At 55.6% G+C, this 15,879-nt stretch overlaps 5 protein-coding genes across 5 annotated transcripts; 3 read left to right on the top strand and 2 right to left on the bottom strand.

Moving 5' to 3' along the window:
- Positions 1-134: 134 nt before the first annotated feature.
- On the top strand, positions 135-2,926 carry JCM15063_006128 (malate synthase; the record flags this gene model as incomplete). Its single annotated transcript, XM_076681290.1, has 12 exons — positions 135-171; positions 616-877; positions 951-994; positions 1,090-1,228; positions 1,294-1,431; positions 1,495-1,682; positions 1,765-1,891; positions 1,962-2,166; positions 2,249-2,411; positions 2,484-2,492; positions 2,570-2,804; positions 2,878-2,926. The coding sequence occupies 12 exons, from the start codon at positions 135-137 to the stop codon at positions 2,924-2,926; spliced, it is 1,596 nt and encodes a 531-aa protein (XP_076531570.1).
- Positions 2,927-3,089: 163 nt separating this feature from the next.
- On the bottom strand, positions 3,090-6,433 carry JCM15063_006127 (uncharacterized protein; the record flags this gene model as incomplete). Its single annotated transcript, XM_076681289.1, has 11 exons — positions 3,090-3,392; positions 3,471-3,773; positions 3,852-4,044; positions 4,123-4,338; positions 4,401-4,429; positions 4,498-4,521; positions 4,595-4,723; positions 4,797-4,896; positions 4,956-5,401; positions 5,463-6,030; positions 6,123-6,433. The coding sequence occupies 11 exons, from the start codon at positions 6,431-6,433 to the stop codon at positions 3,090-3,092; spliced, it is 2,622 nt and encodes an 873-aa protein (XP_076531569.1).
- Positions 6,434-6,576: 143 nt separating this feature from the next.
- RAD1 (ssDNA endodeoxyribonuclease RAD1) lies at positions 6,577-10,732 on the top strand (the record flags this gene model as incomplete). Its single annotated transcript, XM_076681288.1, has 15 exons — positions 6,577-6,765; positions 6,862-6,992; positions 7,076-7,198; positions 7,268-7,325; positions 7,392-7,504; positions 7,570-7,723; positions 7,811-7,959; positions 8,023-8,525; positions 8,593-9,103; positions 9,163-9,388; positions 9,460-9,597; positions 9,662-9,781; positions 9,862-10,034; positions 10,109-10,196; positions 10,268-10,732. The coding sequence occupies 15 exons, from the start codon at positions 6,577-6,579 to the stop codon at positions 10,730-10,732; spliced, it is 3,141 nt and encodes a 1,046-aa protein (XP_076531568.1).
- A 128-nt stretch (positions 10,733-10,860) lies between these two features.
- On the bottom strand, positions 10,861-13,881 carry NAT1 (peptide alpha-N-acetyltransferase complex A subunit NAT1; the record flags this gene model as incomplete). Its single annotated transcript, XM_076681287.1, has 12 exons — positions 10,861-11,078; positions 11,148-11,315; positions 11,406-11,502; positions 11,569-11,638; positions 11,709-11,788; positions 11,864-11,995; positions 12,053-12,372; positions 12,434-12,625; positions 12,685-12,795; positions 12,858-13,338; positions 13,409-13,602; positions 13,662-13,881. 12 exons carry the CDS (start codon positions 13,879-13,881, stop codon positions 10,861-10,863), a joined length of 2,283 nt encoding a protein of 760 aa, XP_076531567.1.
- Positions 13,882-14,387: 506 nt separating this feature from the next.
- JCM15063_006124 (uncharacterized protein) lies at positions 14,388-15,310 on the top strand (the record flags this gene model as incomplete). Its single annotated transcript, XM_076681286.1, has 2 exons — positions 14,388-14,874; positions 14,962-15,310. Coding segments are annotated over 2 exons (836 nt in total), but the record flags the coding sequence as incomplete, so codon positions are not given.
- Positions 15,311-15,879: the final 569 nt, after the last annotated feature.

Here is a 15,879-nt window from a genome sequence, read left to right as displayed (position 1 = left end):
GGGTGATCGCGCGGCGAAGCGCCCGCGGACTTTAGTCTCGGTTACTTCGGCAACGCGTCGATTTCAGCTACAGAATAATCTTCGGCTGTCTCTCTCTCCGCCTCTCTTCCTCTCTATCAATCCGGTCCCGCACCATGGCAAACCACAACATTCCCGGTCTTTCTATCAACGGTATGTTTCGCTCAGCATCACTTACTTCGTCCCGCTCGTCTCCTGCCGCTTTCTCCGCTTCTTCGAAATGCGCATATCCCGTGCATGCCCCGCTCCGGACGCGATCTACGATCGCCGCTGCTGAGCAACACACAGCGACACGAATCCTCCGATGCCGCGGGCGTGGATGTACTCCCGCCTCGGTATGCTGTGCTCGACCCAGATAAGCAGCAGCCGCGGGAGCCGGATTCAGGCGGCATTCTCCCATCACGCTCAGCCCTGCGCACCGATAATTTGAACCGAGCTGATTCGAGCTTCTCGACGACTTTCTGCATACTTCTGGTTCACCGCTTGACGTCCGACAGCCAAAGTTGAAGGCGAGTCTCTCCCCCACCTTGCCGATCCTTCCGGCTTTCGCACTTCGGATGAAATCGCTTATCACCTTTCTCCGCTTCCGTTGATTAGGCGCGCATCAGCAGATCCTCACCAAGGAGGCGCTCGAGTTCCTCGTCGTGCTACACCGCTCGTTCAACTCGACCCGCAAGTCCCTCCTGCACCGCCGTGTGCTCCTCCAAGCGCAATTCGACGCCGGAGCGCTTCCCGACTTCCTCAAGGAGACCGAGCACATCCGCAATGACCCCGTCTGGCAAGGCCCGCGACCCATGCCCGGGCTCGAGGACAGGCGAGTCGAGATCACCGGGCCCGTCGACCGCAAGATGGTCATCAAGTAGGTCACGGCTCCTAGCCTCACACTCTCCGTCGCACCGGTACTCAACCTCATTTGCTACTGCTCGTGACAGTGCTCTCAATTCGGGCGCAGCCACGTTCATGGCCGATTTTGAAGGTGAACTAGATTCGCGGACTGCCGCGCCTCGTCGAGACTTCGTACTCTTGAGCTAATCTAGTCTGCCTTTGTCTCCGCTGTCTCCGTGTGACCAGACTCGAACGCTCCTACGTGGCTCAACAACCTCGATGGTCAAGTGAACTTGAGAGATGCTGTTCGCCGCCAAATCGCCTTCAAAGGGCCTAATGGCAAGGAATACAAGCTCAACGAGAAGACCGCCACCCTTATCGTTCGGTGAGATACTTGTGTCGGAGATTGTCGGGGTCGTCTCCGTGCTGACTGTCGAGCCGTGCGAGCAGCGCGCGAGGATGGCACCTCGACGAGAATCACATTCTCGTTGACGGCCAACCCATGTCGGGATCCATTTTCGACTTTGGCCTTTACTTCTTCCACAACGCGAAAGAGCTGTTGGCCCGCGGCTTCGGACCGTATTTCTAGTGAGTCGCCGCTCTCCGGACAACGCTCAATTAGTCCCCTGTGCTGACAAAGCTTGGACGCAGTCTGCCAAAGATGGAGCACTACCTTGAGGCTCGCTTGTGGAACGACATTTTCCGCATGTCGCAAGATCTTCTGGGCGTTCCCCGCGGAAGTATCCGTGCTACCGTTCTGATCGAGACGATTACCGCTTCGTTCCAAATGGACGAGATCATCTACGAGCTCCGCGAGCACTCCAGTGGTTTGAACTGCGGTCGTTGGGATTGTAAGGCGGATCATCCTCAAGCCTGATCTGTCGCTTTCCCTACTGACTTTGAGATCTCGTGCGAGCGCAGACATCTTCTCGTTCATCAAGAAAATGAGGATGCACCCCGACTTCGTTCTTCCCGATCGTTCGCATGTTACCATGACTGTCCCATTCATGGCTTCGTATGTCCGCTTGCTCATCAAGACCTGCCACAGGTGAGCGCTTCTTGGTTCTATTGACAACAGTCGGGATACTGGTCATCTGACACAATTGCCCGCATATTAGGCGAGGCGTTGCTGCGATCGGAGGTATGGCTGCGCAGATTCCGATCAAGAACGACGAAGCCAAGAACAACGCCGTCATGGACAAGGTCAGGGCCGATAAGCAACGTGAATGCGATGCTGGCCACGACGGAACTTGGGTTGCCCACCCGGGGCTTGTCAAAATTGCACTCGAAATCTTCAACAAGGGCATGCCCGGTCCCAACCAGGTCTGTCCACACCCTTCCTCCTTCAGATCGACATATCTAGGCCATGCGCGCTAACAATGGGTATCCGCGTTTAAACCGACAGTACCACATCCGCCGCGAAGACGTCACAGTCACGGCGCTCGACTTGCTCAACACCAACGTGCCCGGAGGAATCTCGGATGAAGGCATTCGCGGCAACTGCATGGCTCTTCTGCACTACTGTGCGAATTGGGTCGGAGGCCTCGGCTGTGTGCCCGTCGCGAATCGTGCGTATTCATTCCCTGAACCCGACTCTCCCGCGAAACGATGCTGATTCATCATAATCCTCACTTCCTCAGTCATGGAGGGTGCGTCCAGTTGGCCACAAGGCCGTGAGAATAGCAGAGGATTGAATGACTGATGCCGGTCTTTCGCGATATTACAGATGCCGCCACCGCCGAAATTTCGCGATCGCAGCTTTGGCACTGGGTCAAACACGGCGCCTCGACCCAGGACGGTCAGAAAATTACGGTTAATCTGGTTGACAAGATTCTCGACGAGGAGACTAGCAAGACGAAGCAATCCGGACTCGACGCCAAGCGTGTCGATCTTTGCGCCCGCTATCTCAAGGCGCAGATCAGGGCTGACAAGCTCAGCGATTTCTTGACCACTGATCTTACGTAAGTATACGGTCCACATTGAGCACAGAACGAGGCTTCTTCGATCGCTGAAGCCTGAACTTATCGATCGCAGTCCTCACCTCGACGAATACGCTGCTCCCGCACGTCCTGCCAAGCTCTGAGCGTCCCGGACCTGTTCCACAGCTTCGATGCATGTCGTCCTATGTAGTTCTAATTGTGTCTCCCTTCCGACCTCTGACAATCCAAAGTAGTACCGCTTTCTCCCCCGTAGAGTGATGCGTCAAATAGGGAGGTTGCCCTAGACGCTTTTCATTGCAGTGCCGCTCAGAGTTCAGTCATGAAGTCGTCACTGCCTGTCGTGAGACTCTGTGGGCCTCCGCCAACAAGGAGCCAGTATCCCATTCGGATGCCAATGGTTGCAATAAGTAGAGCCCACAGCCAGATCCAATCTCCGGCGAAGAGATTAATGTTGAGCCGCGCCAGCGCTAGAGGCATCCTCGGCTCGTACCATCTCAAGAGAGAGGGGCGATCGGGAGAGGCTGCGGAAGGTGGGCGCTCGACGGAGATATCGACCGTGTGGATGTAGCCGGGCGCTTGATTGACATGGAGGACGTAGAGGGTTTGCAGCTACGTCCACGGCAGCAACGGTAGCAGTAGATCAGGTCAGTACTGGCACCTGCATTCAAGCCTGCCGAACGAGCTTACCTCTTCGTCCCATCTCCACTCGCCATCACCATCTCGGACCTTTACGGTAACAGCACCAGATTTGAACCACTTGCCGTATCTTCGTTTCGGCAGGTAGACCTCCGTCTCCCTGGCCAAGCACTCGAAGCCGACGATGGGTGGATTGTCCGGCGATCGGGTTTCGAGCGTCTCCGATGAGGTCATGGTGGTCGCGAGTGTAGATACAGGGGGTATCGGATTGATGTAGGCAAACGAGAACGACAGGTCATGAAAATCGTACGATACTCGTAATGGTATCCCGGCTGTCTTGACGGGGTACGGTCGCTAGAGCACCCAAACAGATGCGACAGGAATGAGCGCATGAGCCCTGCCCGCTAGAATGACTAAGGCAAGGAGACAAACCTCGATTGCGTCGAGCACTCGCGCACCCACGTTCAGCTTTGCCATGGCAGGATCTTCGCCTGACCGAAGTGCATCATCCTCCGCGATCTTGATGCGATCAGGAGTTGCATCTGTCGCCGAGTACCACGAGAAGTTTTCGCCATTCCACGAGTCGCCCCATTCATCAGTATTGAGCGGATTGTAGTTCCACAAACTGGTTCAAGACCCGAGAGGAATTCGTGTCAGTTAGTATCTGATAATCCTCCGGAAGGCCCAGCGATCGATAGCTTACTTGTAAGACGCTAGCCCCCGTTCTCCGATCGCATGAAGAATCGCGTCGACCATCCTCTCCTGGTCGCTGCCTCTCCAATCGCCGTTTCGCACCCTTTTGACTTTCTCTGGCCCACCATTAAGATCGAACGGACAACCTGTTTCGCCTAGAACTACTGGTATCTCTCCAATTTGACGATAAGACGCCGATAGGATGTTGGCGATTTGCGCGGCATAGCTGCGGGACGTGAGTTAGTCAGCCTCTGTCGTGCGGGACAGTCTGTACGGATGCAAGCCTACTTCTTCCGCAGTCCATTGCGACCGAAATACTGCGCCATGACGAAAGCTCGCTGTCAGCTTCTCCCGATGACACCGAATGGGCGAGTGTTTCCCTTACCAAGGCTCGAAGCAAGAACATTCCCTGAAGAACGGTAGTGAGAAGACTTGTTAGGGGGTAGCCGCTTGATCTCGCTTTCGCAAACAGGCAGGCTTACCTTGGCGAGACCCTGAACGTTTGCTGACATCCAGCCTAGCCTCTTCTCGAACAGAGCTTGCAGGTCATACCAGTGAGGCGCAAGGACCATATTTGGCGGCCTCACTTCTATGGGATACTCTGGCGCGAGCTGCCGTAGAGAGAGAGAACAGATCGTCAGCAGGGCTCGCTATCGATCGCTGCGTGGATATGTCAGTACTTGCTTCGTTAGGGATTGGTTCAACAAAGGTGATCCAATGCGAGGGGTTCTTTCCTCGACGCATTCGTTCGCCGAAGCGCTTGACAAAGGGGAAGTAACAATCCCTGTCCACGCCAGGCAGATGAGTTCGAGCCTGGTAGGGTGAGAGCGCTGTGCGACGCACCTTTCCCAGTTGACCAATTCACCACGCTTTCTTCCTCCGTGATCTTGCGGAAACCGCCGGAAGTATTCCATCTTGAGGACAACTGGTTCGCCGAATTCTCCCTTGCTCTTGTCGAAGCACCAGACACCATGCTCCTGCCAGAGACAGCCTGAGCTCTCGCTCCGTAGATCAGGGTTTGAACAGGTGCGAGCTGCATCGGCGCCGCCAGTCCGGGCCGGCGGAGGCAGCCAAGCGGCACGGTGATCCGGAGGAGTCAGTAGGACCTGGTGCGAAACAGCCGTGACTGGAAAGGCCTGTACGTAGTACGGGATTTTCACCGAGTGACCGGCGCCGAGCGCCCATGACTGCGCAGCCGAGGGGAAATAGCCGATCGCGAGGTCGGCAGTCAGGTCCCATGCGTGCGGAGAATGTAGCGAGATGTATCCTCGGTGGGGTTCATTGATGACCTGCCGAGAACAACGTCAGTGGATGCTCCCAATCTGTGTCAACAATGCATTGGGGTCCTACCTCGAACCCCATCACGGCCTCGCAAGCTTTCAGCCGATCTGCCAGTTTGCCGAATGCCTCGAGCATGCTCTCTTGCAGAAAGGTCTGGAGTCCGACGAGCTCATCGGGGTCTCCGGCTTGTCCCCAAATCCCCTGGTGCAATCGGCGTTTGACTCGTCTCTTGCCCGCGAAAATGTTGCCGCCCCAGAACACGGTTGCCATAGTCGCTGCGGCGAGTTTGGTCATGCCCGCCGGCCACACCTTGGGCGGCGGGTCGTTGTCGACGTCGAGGTGCAGATTGTGTGCGTGCGCAGCCGCGGACGCTTTGAGCGCCCGGATGTCGAGTCCGACCAGTTGCAGAGTCCAGGTCGGTGCGCCCGAACCGCCGGTATGGCGAGACCAGACATCCTGGTGGGCGTCAATGTAGCATTTCATGCCGTATTTCGGGAAGAGGGAGATGAGAGCCTCAAGATAGGTTTCGTAAGCCTCGTCGACCTGGCCCGGTCCAGCATGTTCGAGAGCCTCCCATGGCACGACGAGACGGATGAAGGTGAAGCCCCAGTTGCGCAGACGGGAAAGATGCGTGTCGCTGGCAGATGGAGCAGAAGGTGCCCAAGCGATGAAGCGCAGGCGAAGCAAGCGTCAGCTCGAAGCGAAACCGGGGTCTCTCGAGAGACTCACGATTCGGCTAGCGGCCATGGTCTGCCCACGAAGGACACGTTCTCGCCATCGTACCAAGCTTCGCCGAGGTCGAGGTGCGTCTCACTGTTGGGCTCCGAGGGCAGCTTGTTCAAGCCGGAGACATTGACGCCGTGAAGCAGGACCCTTCGACCATAGCTGTCAAGGAAGTACCGTCCCTTGGTCGGGTCGAGCGGATCGGGACCAGTCGAGGCGGAGGAGAGGTCGACGGCGGTGCAGCGAGTCGAGCCGATCCGATAATCTCGCTCGAGAGAGGCGTGGGGTCGAGCGGATCGGGCTGGACTGGACACCATTACACGCGTGGAAACCCGCGAGCGCCGAACTGGGCAGACGCAATCGATCCGAGCGCAAGTGGTTGGCTGATCGCTGATGACGGAGTGTTATAACTATTCCGACGCCTGTCCTCCTCACCCCGGTCGCTTCGCTCGCGAGCACGATGGCGACTGTCGGACTGCAGCCTCCGAACGCGAAGCGCAAGAAGCTCGAGGATGCAGCCGCACTGCTGCCGTACCAGCGCTCCATCTTGTCGCAATTGATCCCGCAAGCAGACTCGGCACCCGCGTCGACCGACTCGATGGTCATCATGGCCAGGGGACTGGGGCTGCGCACCGTCGTTACCAATTTCGTCAGTCCGAGTCGCCCATCCGAGCATCGGCTCTGTCCCGGCCTCAAGTGGTGCGCACAAGCTCGACCAAAGACTGACTCTCTGCCTCATCCGCAGCTCAAGGTGTACGACATGCCCGAGAAACTCGTCTTCCTTCTGAACGCTTCGCCCGACGAAGAGAGGGGATTCGCCGAGGAGGTCGGCATGCGCATGAAAATTGTTGGCTACGACATGCCGGAGGCCACCCGGTTCGTTGCATTCTGGATCATCGAATCAGCGGCATCACTCCGCCAGATCCCGAGCCCTGACCCGCACGCAAAGAGCTGCACAGGCAAAAATTATACAAAGACGGCGGTCTCTTCTCGATTTCCTCTACGATCCTCATCACCGATATGCTAAGGGGCAGCGTACCCGTCGACCTCGTCACCGGTATGGTCGTGTTGCACGCCGAATCGTCAGTCGCTTGCTGCATATTTCGCCCTGTCTCCAGTCTCCTCCTGATCGCCTGAGATTCACTACCCAGGGTAACGCCGACTTCACAGGAGGCTTTCGTTGTCGGGATTTACCGCAAAACGAACAAGGTACTCGCCATACCTGCCTCCGCCTCGAAGTAGCCATGCTGATGTCCGGTCAACATTCATCGACAGACCGGCTTCCTCAAGGCTTTCTCCGATCAACCAGAAGCATTCACTTTCGGTCTCTCGCCGCTCCAGACCATCCTCATGCAGCTCAAGCTGAGGGAGGTCGTCATTTATCCGCGGTAAGAGTCGAACCTTCTCCGCCCTGTAGCTCATGACGCGCTTATCGTCTGGTGAGAGATTGCAGTTTCCACGACGAAGTCGACTCTGACCTCAAGAAGCGGAAAGCCGACGTTATCGAGTTCTACCAACCGTTGACTCCCCGCATGCTGGAGATTCAAAACGCTCTGCTCGACTGCATGGAGGCGACAATATCTGAAATCAAGCGAAGCAACCACTATGTAAGCACAGTGTGCTTGACTCGCACACGCGATGCCTTTTTGCAGCCTCTTTCTCACGCCCTCTTCTCGCCCATCGCAATCCTACAGCTGGAGGTGGACGATCTGACCGTCGAGAACGCTCTCTTCCGATCGTTCGATTCGCTCGTGCGGGCTCAGCTTGATCAGGTGTGGCACAAGGTCGGACCCAAGACTAAAGGCTTGGTGTCCGACCTCACTACGCTGCGCAAATTACAAACGTGTGCTTCCTCCATCCTGGAAAGCATATTGATCACCGAACTGAGTTGATCGTTCATGTGTAGCTTTCTTCTCTCAATGGACTCTGTGCGATACTTGCAGTACCTCGAAACGCTCCTCTCGTCCTACACTCCTACCATAGGCGCTCTCGACCGCAAGGAGCGACCTGCCTGGCTTGGAACGCCAGCGGCAGATACGATCTTCAAGACTGCTCGCGAACGGGTCTACCGGCAGAAGCGACTCTCGCCCGCAGACAAGACCGCCCGCGACACGGGTATCGACGGCGAGGAGATCCCGACGGACCTCGATGACGGCGATTGGACCAAGACAGCCAACTCGACAGAAGATGACGAAGAAGAATTGCTGCGTTACATGGAGGAGCAAGAGGAAGAGCAAAGTCGCAAAAGCGCCAACAAGTCAACAGCTTTGCCAGCACCCAAGCTGGATCGCCCACGGTGGCTACCGCCTGGAGTCGAGCGTGTATTGGAAGAGCAGCCCAAGTGGCTTCTGCTCTCGGAAGTCCTCGAAGAGATCGAGAGCCAGATGCACTGGGCGCCTGTTGATTCACGTAAGGTTGCCGTGGTCTTTCCGCTCGTTTAATGCGGTCCCTAGCTCATCCATATGTCTTTCTCTAGACGGTTACTCAAGCAATACGATTCTAGTCATGTGCAACTCCTCCGCCGATTGCCACAATCTCGGAACCTATCTCTCTGAAACGAAGTCAACAAGTACGGGTCAAGACTTACTCGAGTCGAATCTCAAGAGCTACTTCTACTGGAAAGCGCACATCTCAAGACTCACTCGGTCCCTCAAGAAGTCTGCTGGGCTGCCAAAAACGACCGCGACCACTTTCACAACAATCCCTGAAGTCAATCGGACCAACCCGTCGACATTCGACTCGGCAGCACGACGGCGCCCTGGAGACGCATTTGAGCTCAGTGCTGCACTCAAGAGGAAAGATGCTCAACGAGGGAGTTCAGGTTCGGGACCACCGACGAAGAGGCGCCGAGTCCGCGGGGGAGGAGGTCTAGGCGCACAGAGCCGAGCGTCTTCCAGTGTCGAAGTTGGTTCAGGAGCTATGTTCGAAGCCGCCACTGGCGCCAATCCTGACGCTTTCGAGGAGGATGCGGAGAAGCTGGCGAAAATGTGAGATTGCCTCGCTCGCTGAAGCAACCGATTGACTGACTAGCGTATCCTCTCATCAGTTTCGATTCGTCAGGAAATCTAACAACCAGTCTTGAAACTCCCAAGCTTGAAGAAGAAGCGTTCAATTCCGACGCATTCGAGGAGTTCTTCGGACTGATCTCACAGGAAGACTTAGTTGTGATCCGCCCCTACCTCGGCGACGAGGATGATCGGGTCCTCGAGGAGCTACGGCCAAAATACGTCGTCATGTTTGACCCGAACCCTGCCTTTGTCCGCCGCATCGAAGTCAGTTCTTCCGCTGCCGAGCATCGCTAACAATTCAGGGTTCTCTAACACGCTGATTTACCGATGTACAGGCCTACCGTGCTGCCCATCAGGGCTTAGCAGTGCGGATATATTTTCTGGTGTACAAAGATTCTATCGAAGAGCAAAAGTATCTGAGCAGCATTCGGAAGGAGAAGGACGCTTTCGTCCGGCTGATCCAGGAAAAAGGCGTAGGCATCTTCACTTCGAGCTGCAGCGTGATCAGTCAGAACATTAACTAGGTTCAGTTGGCAGTCCATGGCGATTCCGCACGAAGCTGAATATCGTCCGAGCGATGAGGATGCAGAAGTTCTGCGTACCTTCTCGAGCAGTCGCATTGGAGGCGCTAAGGGAGTTTCTGCCGAGCCGATGAAGGTGAGTCGACATGAAGTGTTCATGCTCCGGTGGACATCTCCTAAATCTAAATGACCGGACATCTCGCCCCACGGGCACAGGTCATTGTCGATATTCGAGAGTTCCGATCGTCGCTTCCTGGTCTACTCCATGCTGGCAAATTTGAAGTCGTACCGGTCACCCTGAGTATTGGCGACTACATCATCACGCCTGATATGTCAGTGGAAAGGAAGAGTATCCCTGACTTGATCTCCAGTTTCAACTCGGGTCGCCTGTGCGAACAGTCTATTCCCATCTACCTTACCATGCACACAAACGCTGACCTTTCCCCGCTCGCTATTCCTGTAGATACCAGCAGTGCGAGCTGATGACTGCTCATTACAAGCAACCAGTACTTCTCATCGAATTTGACGAGAAGAAGTCTTTCAACCTCGATGTTAGTGCTCTTCCGGTTTTGCGCCTGTAGGAAGCATTCCCGACTGACTCGACACCTTCTCGTGTGCCTAGACATATGAAGCTTCGCGTCCAAGAAGCGAGGCTGCTAACGCCGCCGACGTCGACCTCCGAGCCAAGCTCGTCCTGCTCACCATCACGTTCCCCAAGCTTCGCATCATCTGGTCATCCTCGCCATATCAGACGGTTGAGATCTTTCGCGAACTCAAGGCGTCTCGCGAAGAGCCTGATGAGAGAAAAGCCGTCCTGGTGGGCCTCGACGAGGACAGCGGAGGCGTGGCAGCGGAAGGCACAGCATCCGGAGTGGCTGGAGAAGCTGGTTTCAATCTAACGCCTCAAGAAATGCTGCGCAGCTTGCCAGGTCTCACAAGCTCAAATTATCGTCACCTCAGCGCCAAGGTCACAAACATGGAGGAGCTGGCGAAGCTTGACCTGAATGAGTTGCAGCAATTGATCGGTAACGAACCGGGAAAAAAACTGCATGATTTCATCACTTCGGACCATTTCTTTCTCGGCTAGTATGCAAACAGAAAGAACACGATCCTGTGCATTGCGCAGTGCAAGAGGTGCTATATGAACTTTTTTTTCTTTCTTCGCAGCTTGTCAATCTAAGCGCTGTTTGTCTGTGCGGAGACGTTTCCTTTCTTCTAATTTAGAGAGAGCGCTCCTACGCCGTTCGAGATCCTTTGTGTCAAGTCTTTACTTAGCTCCGCCTGGAGAGCCGCGCGAAGCGGTGAATCGGGCAGACTGTCAACAGAGCGCTCGAGGCGGCTAGCTAGGGGCGCGATGACGCCCGAACGAGCGTCAGCGGTGGTGGCGATCGCAGCGATGGTCCGGAGGGAGCGCAGAGCCTCGAGCAATTTCTCTGAAGGGTTACAGGCGATGAATCGTTAAGCCGCATTCCAAATGCTAAGAAGGGAGAACAAAGTCGTACCTTGCCGAAGATAGATTTCGAAGCTCATCTCCCAGACTTTGGAATTTTTGGGACGGGCACGCTGCAAGGGCGTAACGAATCGCAGCGCCGCTCCGAGCGGGTCTGATGTGGCGAGCAAGTCGTGTCCGAGAGGGTCTTTGTCAACGTAAACATTGAGAGCGTCTGCATCTGATCAGGCCAGAAGTAGAATCAGCGCTGTGACTGCTTCGAAGATGCTCCTAGGTGAACGAGCAGAAATACGATGGCGGAATCTCGTACCAAGTTCGACCGCGGAATCGCTGGGCACCTTGCCGTTCGTCGAGCCACTCTTTGCTTCTGAAAAGGCTGCTGGGTCGTCATGCATACGGGTGTAAATCTAGTATTTGGCACAAAGCCTCAGCTGTATGTTTCTTCTGATAGAAGAACGCAGTCGGGCGCGCACCTCAACAGCGCCGCGCGCCGCTTCCAAGAAATCATCGTGATCCCGCACGCGATCCTCGAACCTAAGCAACCTGTTCGGGCCCAGCGGAGGCAAGGGTTAATATCGAGCACTTGTAAATGCTGACATTCCGCTTGACTTACTGGATGTATGCCCTCAGGGTAGACTTCCTCATGCAGTAAGCGTGGAAATCGTATTGGTCCTCCTCTATGTCCTGGAATGTCTGCGTGGAGGTCCATAACAATCACGTCTCAGGAATGACTCTCGCACGGTCGTCAAGTCTCAGGCATCCACTCACGTCCAGGATCTGGTGGAACCTTCGGAGTGCTTTGCCGTAGTTCTGGTGCTTGAGGTAATAGTTTCCTTCTTCGCGGAGAATCCAGAGGCACTGCATCTCAACCAGATCTTCGAGAGGAGACGGAGCGTCCTTCTGTGAAAATCCGGGCGTCAGTGGCAGGCTACTAAGGCGAGTTTACGGACGCTTTACCTTCGTGAACAGCCCTGCGATCTTTTCCGCTTCTTCGATTCTGCCAGCCCTGATGAGGTACTTGACGCTCTTGCAATTCAATCCGCGATCTTGGCCGTCTAGCTCGCGGGCTTCCTCCATGGCATTGGCTGCAGCTTGCAGATCCCCGGCTCGTTTCAGGATCCGAGCGCGCAGCATAGGCAATTCGGGGAGCGAGGGCGTATGTGTCTCAGCCGTGGTAAGGGTTTCGAGGGCGAGCGAGTGATTCGATAAAGCCGAATAATGCGAAGCGAGAAAGTAGAGGGTCCAGAGATAGGTTGATGGCGACTCCACAGCATCATCTAAAAGCGAGAGTTCAAGTCAATAGGGCTGAGCACAGCTAGTAGATCAAGATCAGCGCACCTGTCGAAATCGCATCTGTTATCACGGCACCCTTCTGCTCGAGATTGCATCGAAACGATTCAACAATCTCTCCAATCATTCGCTGCTTGTCTGTATCGACATAGAGTGCCTTGATGTCTGCGAACAAGGACGGAACACCTTTCGACAGCGCCGAAAGAAGATACGTCGAAGCTTTGGCACGGAAGGTTTCGCCTGAGACATGTAGGGTGATGAGCGCCTGTGATACGGTTCTGTCATCGATAGCATCTCACCTGATGCGAGATCAAGCACGAGACGTTTGATTGCCAAAGATCCGGGATACTTGGAAGAAAGTTCATCAAGAACTCCTGCGGCTTGTAGCCGACCTTCACTCGTTGACGAGTCTGCTTGGCGTTCCCAACGTCAGCTGTCTACTTCAGGACGATTACTGCAGTAGGGTACTTACTGCAATCGGCACCTTTGGCGAGGACGGTCGACTGTATGAACTCCTGCGATTCGGGGTTCTCTTCGAGCAAGAGCTCCCAGGCCCAAAGCGCCGGTTCCGTTCGGCCAAGTTTCAGAAGCAGCCTCGCTCTTTGTACGGCATACAGCGTGCGGTCAACGATGCCGCCAGACTTCTCGCTGAGGAATTCGAGGCATTGTTCGGGAAGACCTGCGTCTTCAAGAACTTGTGCGTGGAACAGCAAGACTTCTCCTTGCTCGACGTCACCATCAGGGAGCTCTCGGAGCATGTTCTCGTAGTGTGTGAGCGTGATTGACGCGTCCGAGTACTCCTGGGCGAGATATTGGGCGACAGCAAGAGCGAGCCAATTACGGCGGAAACGGGGCTGGGTCCGGAGGATCGAGCGGCGGACTTCGACATATTCTTGGTATCGTCGCAAATGAACCGTGAGCGTCGAAAGGTCGGTGAGAAGGTTAAGAGAGTCCTATCGGCAGCGTGCAATTTCGCATCAGAGCGCGTGAAGAAAATGCCGAGCCTGATCACTTATGACATACCTTTTCGATGGCGCATGCCTTCTTGTAGCACTCTAGCGCTTCCTCCCATCTCTTGTCAGCACGGAGAGCGATCGCATACACGTGCCAGACGATGTGCGAGCCGGAGTCTTTGTCGGTGCCTTCTCGGATGAGCTCGTATCCCTGCGTTTTCTGGTCGAGACAGCACAGGAACAGTCCTTTCATGCATAGGGACTCTGTGCGACCGCGCCAGGTGAGTAATGGCTGGAGAGGGAATGAGCGAGCGCGAACTCACCGCCATGCTCTGGCTTGACGGAGAGGATTTGCTCCGCCTTGGCCAAACCTTCTTTGTACTCCTTTCCCTCGTAGTGCGTCAGCACATTCTTGAACAATTCTGCTTCCTTGGGAGCGAGGAAGCGATTTTCGCCTGGGCGAGCGGGGTTCTCGGATGGCTGCTCGTAATTGGCAGGCGCTTTCGACGCTGCCGACTTGATGGGTTTGCGGCGGGGCGGCATGACGAGGAATTTAGGCACAGGTGGAGAGGGAACTCGAGTTATGCGCGCGCGTCGCCTGCTCCGGGACTCTGCGATCGTTGTTGATCTAGCTCGCAACCGACCATTCCAACATAATCGCCCGTGAAGCAGATCGTCCTTGAATCTTAACTCACATCTCACTGGTTAAGCGAAGCGATCTATTCAATACAACAACATCGTTGGGGGCCGAGACACTCCTTCAACTTGGACCATATCGTCAGTCCTGCCCTTCCATGCTCAGAGTCGAGGCTGACACAGAGGTAATTGACTAATTTACAGCTGCCGACAAGCTCGCCATCTGGTAATTCCGGCAGGCACTGGGATACCGTCGTCTCGCAATCTCAGGACTTCTCGCTTGCAAGACACGCCGCTCTAGGCGCCTACAGTCATCATAGCCCACGGTCGTTCACGTAAGGCCAGATCAGCGTTAGAGTGCATCCAGTCCTGAACGGCGGGGCTGCGATCGTAGCCTTTGAGAGGGTTCCGGCATGACTGCCCTGTCCGATACCGAGTCGGGAGAGGAATACGAGCACGAAATCAGAGTTGTCTGGAGGACTGGTCCAACGCAGGGAAAGTCTTCACACCAATCCCCTCGTGGCGCCCGCACGAAAACGCATCAAGTCAGTATCGGAGCGACTCCGAAGCCGAAGCGCTCGACCACCAGCGCAGGTTTGGCGAGTCCGACAGCGTCGGGAGCGTCTGAAGGATCCGTGCTGCAGCCTCAGAGAGTCGCAAAGAAGAACCGGAGGAAGACCCGTGGTCCCGTCAATACAGGGAACCGAGATGCGCCACTACCGATGGATCAAAACACGCTACACCTAGTCAGTCAACTCGCGCTGAAGGTTCAGGCGAGGTCGAACGCTGGGGTCGCCTCCGCGTCAGGCATCGATCTCAGAGCTACACTCGATCAAGGGACCGCGGGCCTTCGTAGCAAAAATCGCAGGGGTCAAACCAAGGCAAATGGCGTTGGCGAATGTGCGTTGTTCTGTATCGAGCCGATTCTCTCGTATATTAATACGTTTTCTTGCATAGCTGTCACGCTTGCGCTTCTCTCAAAGACAGATAGTCCGCGGGCGCTGCCCGCTCCGTCAAGAACTCTGCCCTTCGCTTCCTCGAAACCAGCCGTTCTGCGCAATACTTCGATTGTCAAGCCCACGAGCCCTCCGGCAGTCGTCAAATCGAGTGCTGTCCGTCCTTCGCGTTCGCCAACTCGCCCGGTGGCGCCAAAGACTGTGCCAGCGGACGACGACGATTACTTCGATTCGTATTTTGGCGACTTCACCGACGAATCGTTCGAGATCGCACTCTCGCAACTTGAACCCATTGTGCCTCTGCTTACACCGCGCCAAGCTAAGCCGCTAGAAGAACGGCGTATCGCACATGCCGTGGGACCGCCGGCTGATCCTCCTGGGTCAGTCTCTAAAGGTAGCAATGAGCTCTCCCCAGCAGCTCTCACACAGCAGCAGGTTTCCGCCTTGGTTCAACAGGAGATCGAAGGTCTTGGCGATATCGCAGCTTGGAGCTCGGATAACGATTTCTGAATGTCCCAAGCAGTTGTAATTTGCCTTGTTGTTGTTGCATTCTAAATGTGCCTATTTTCGTATCCGGTGCTGCTGGTACATAGGTCGAGAGACGAGTTCTCCGCTCGAAGCCGATTCGAGCGGTACGGGATCGCAGTGAACAGGTAAAGAGAGATTGAATAAACGAAAACGTCGAGACCCCAGTAGCTCGTGGATGAGCGGGCTGCAGATTGGTCTTCGGAGGGTGAGAGAGGACTCGGTTGGGCTATTGACGGTAAGCAGACAATTACTCACCTATCTCTCTAGTGATGCCTCACGTTGAACTCCGAGGGGAGGAATCGTTCGCCTGGAGACTGTCGGGCATGACGTTGACGCGCCACGCCTAGCTCGCTGGTGCGGTCCAAGCGGGTGTGCGCCTGTTGATCGAGCTGCATGGCCGCCGCTCGTGGCAAGCTCGAAG

The sequence above is a fragment of the Sporobolomyces koalae genome, assembly GCF_050403365.1.
Source record: "Sporobolomyces koalae JCM15063 DNA, S_koalae_JCM15063T_v1_ctg63, whole genome shotgun sequence".
Taxonomy (NCBI): domain Eukaryota; kingdom Fungi; phylum Basidiomycota; class Microbotryomycetes; order Sporidiobolales; family Sporidiobolaceae; genus Sporobolomyces; species Sporobolomyces koalae.
The sequence above is the reverse complement of the archived record's forward strand: the minus strand, read 5'-3'. Positions and strand labels throughout refer to the sequence as shown.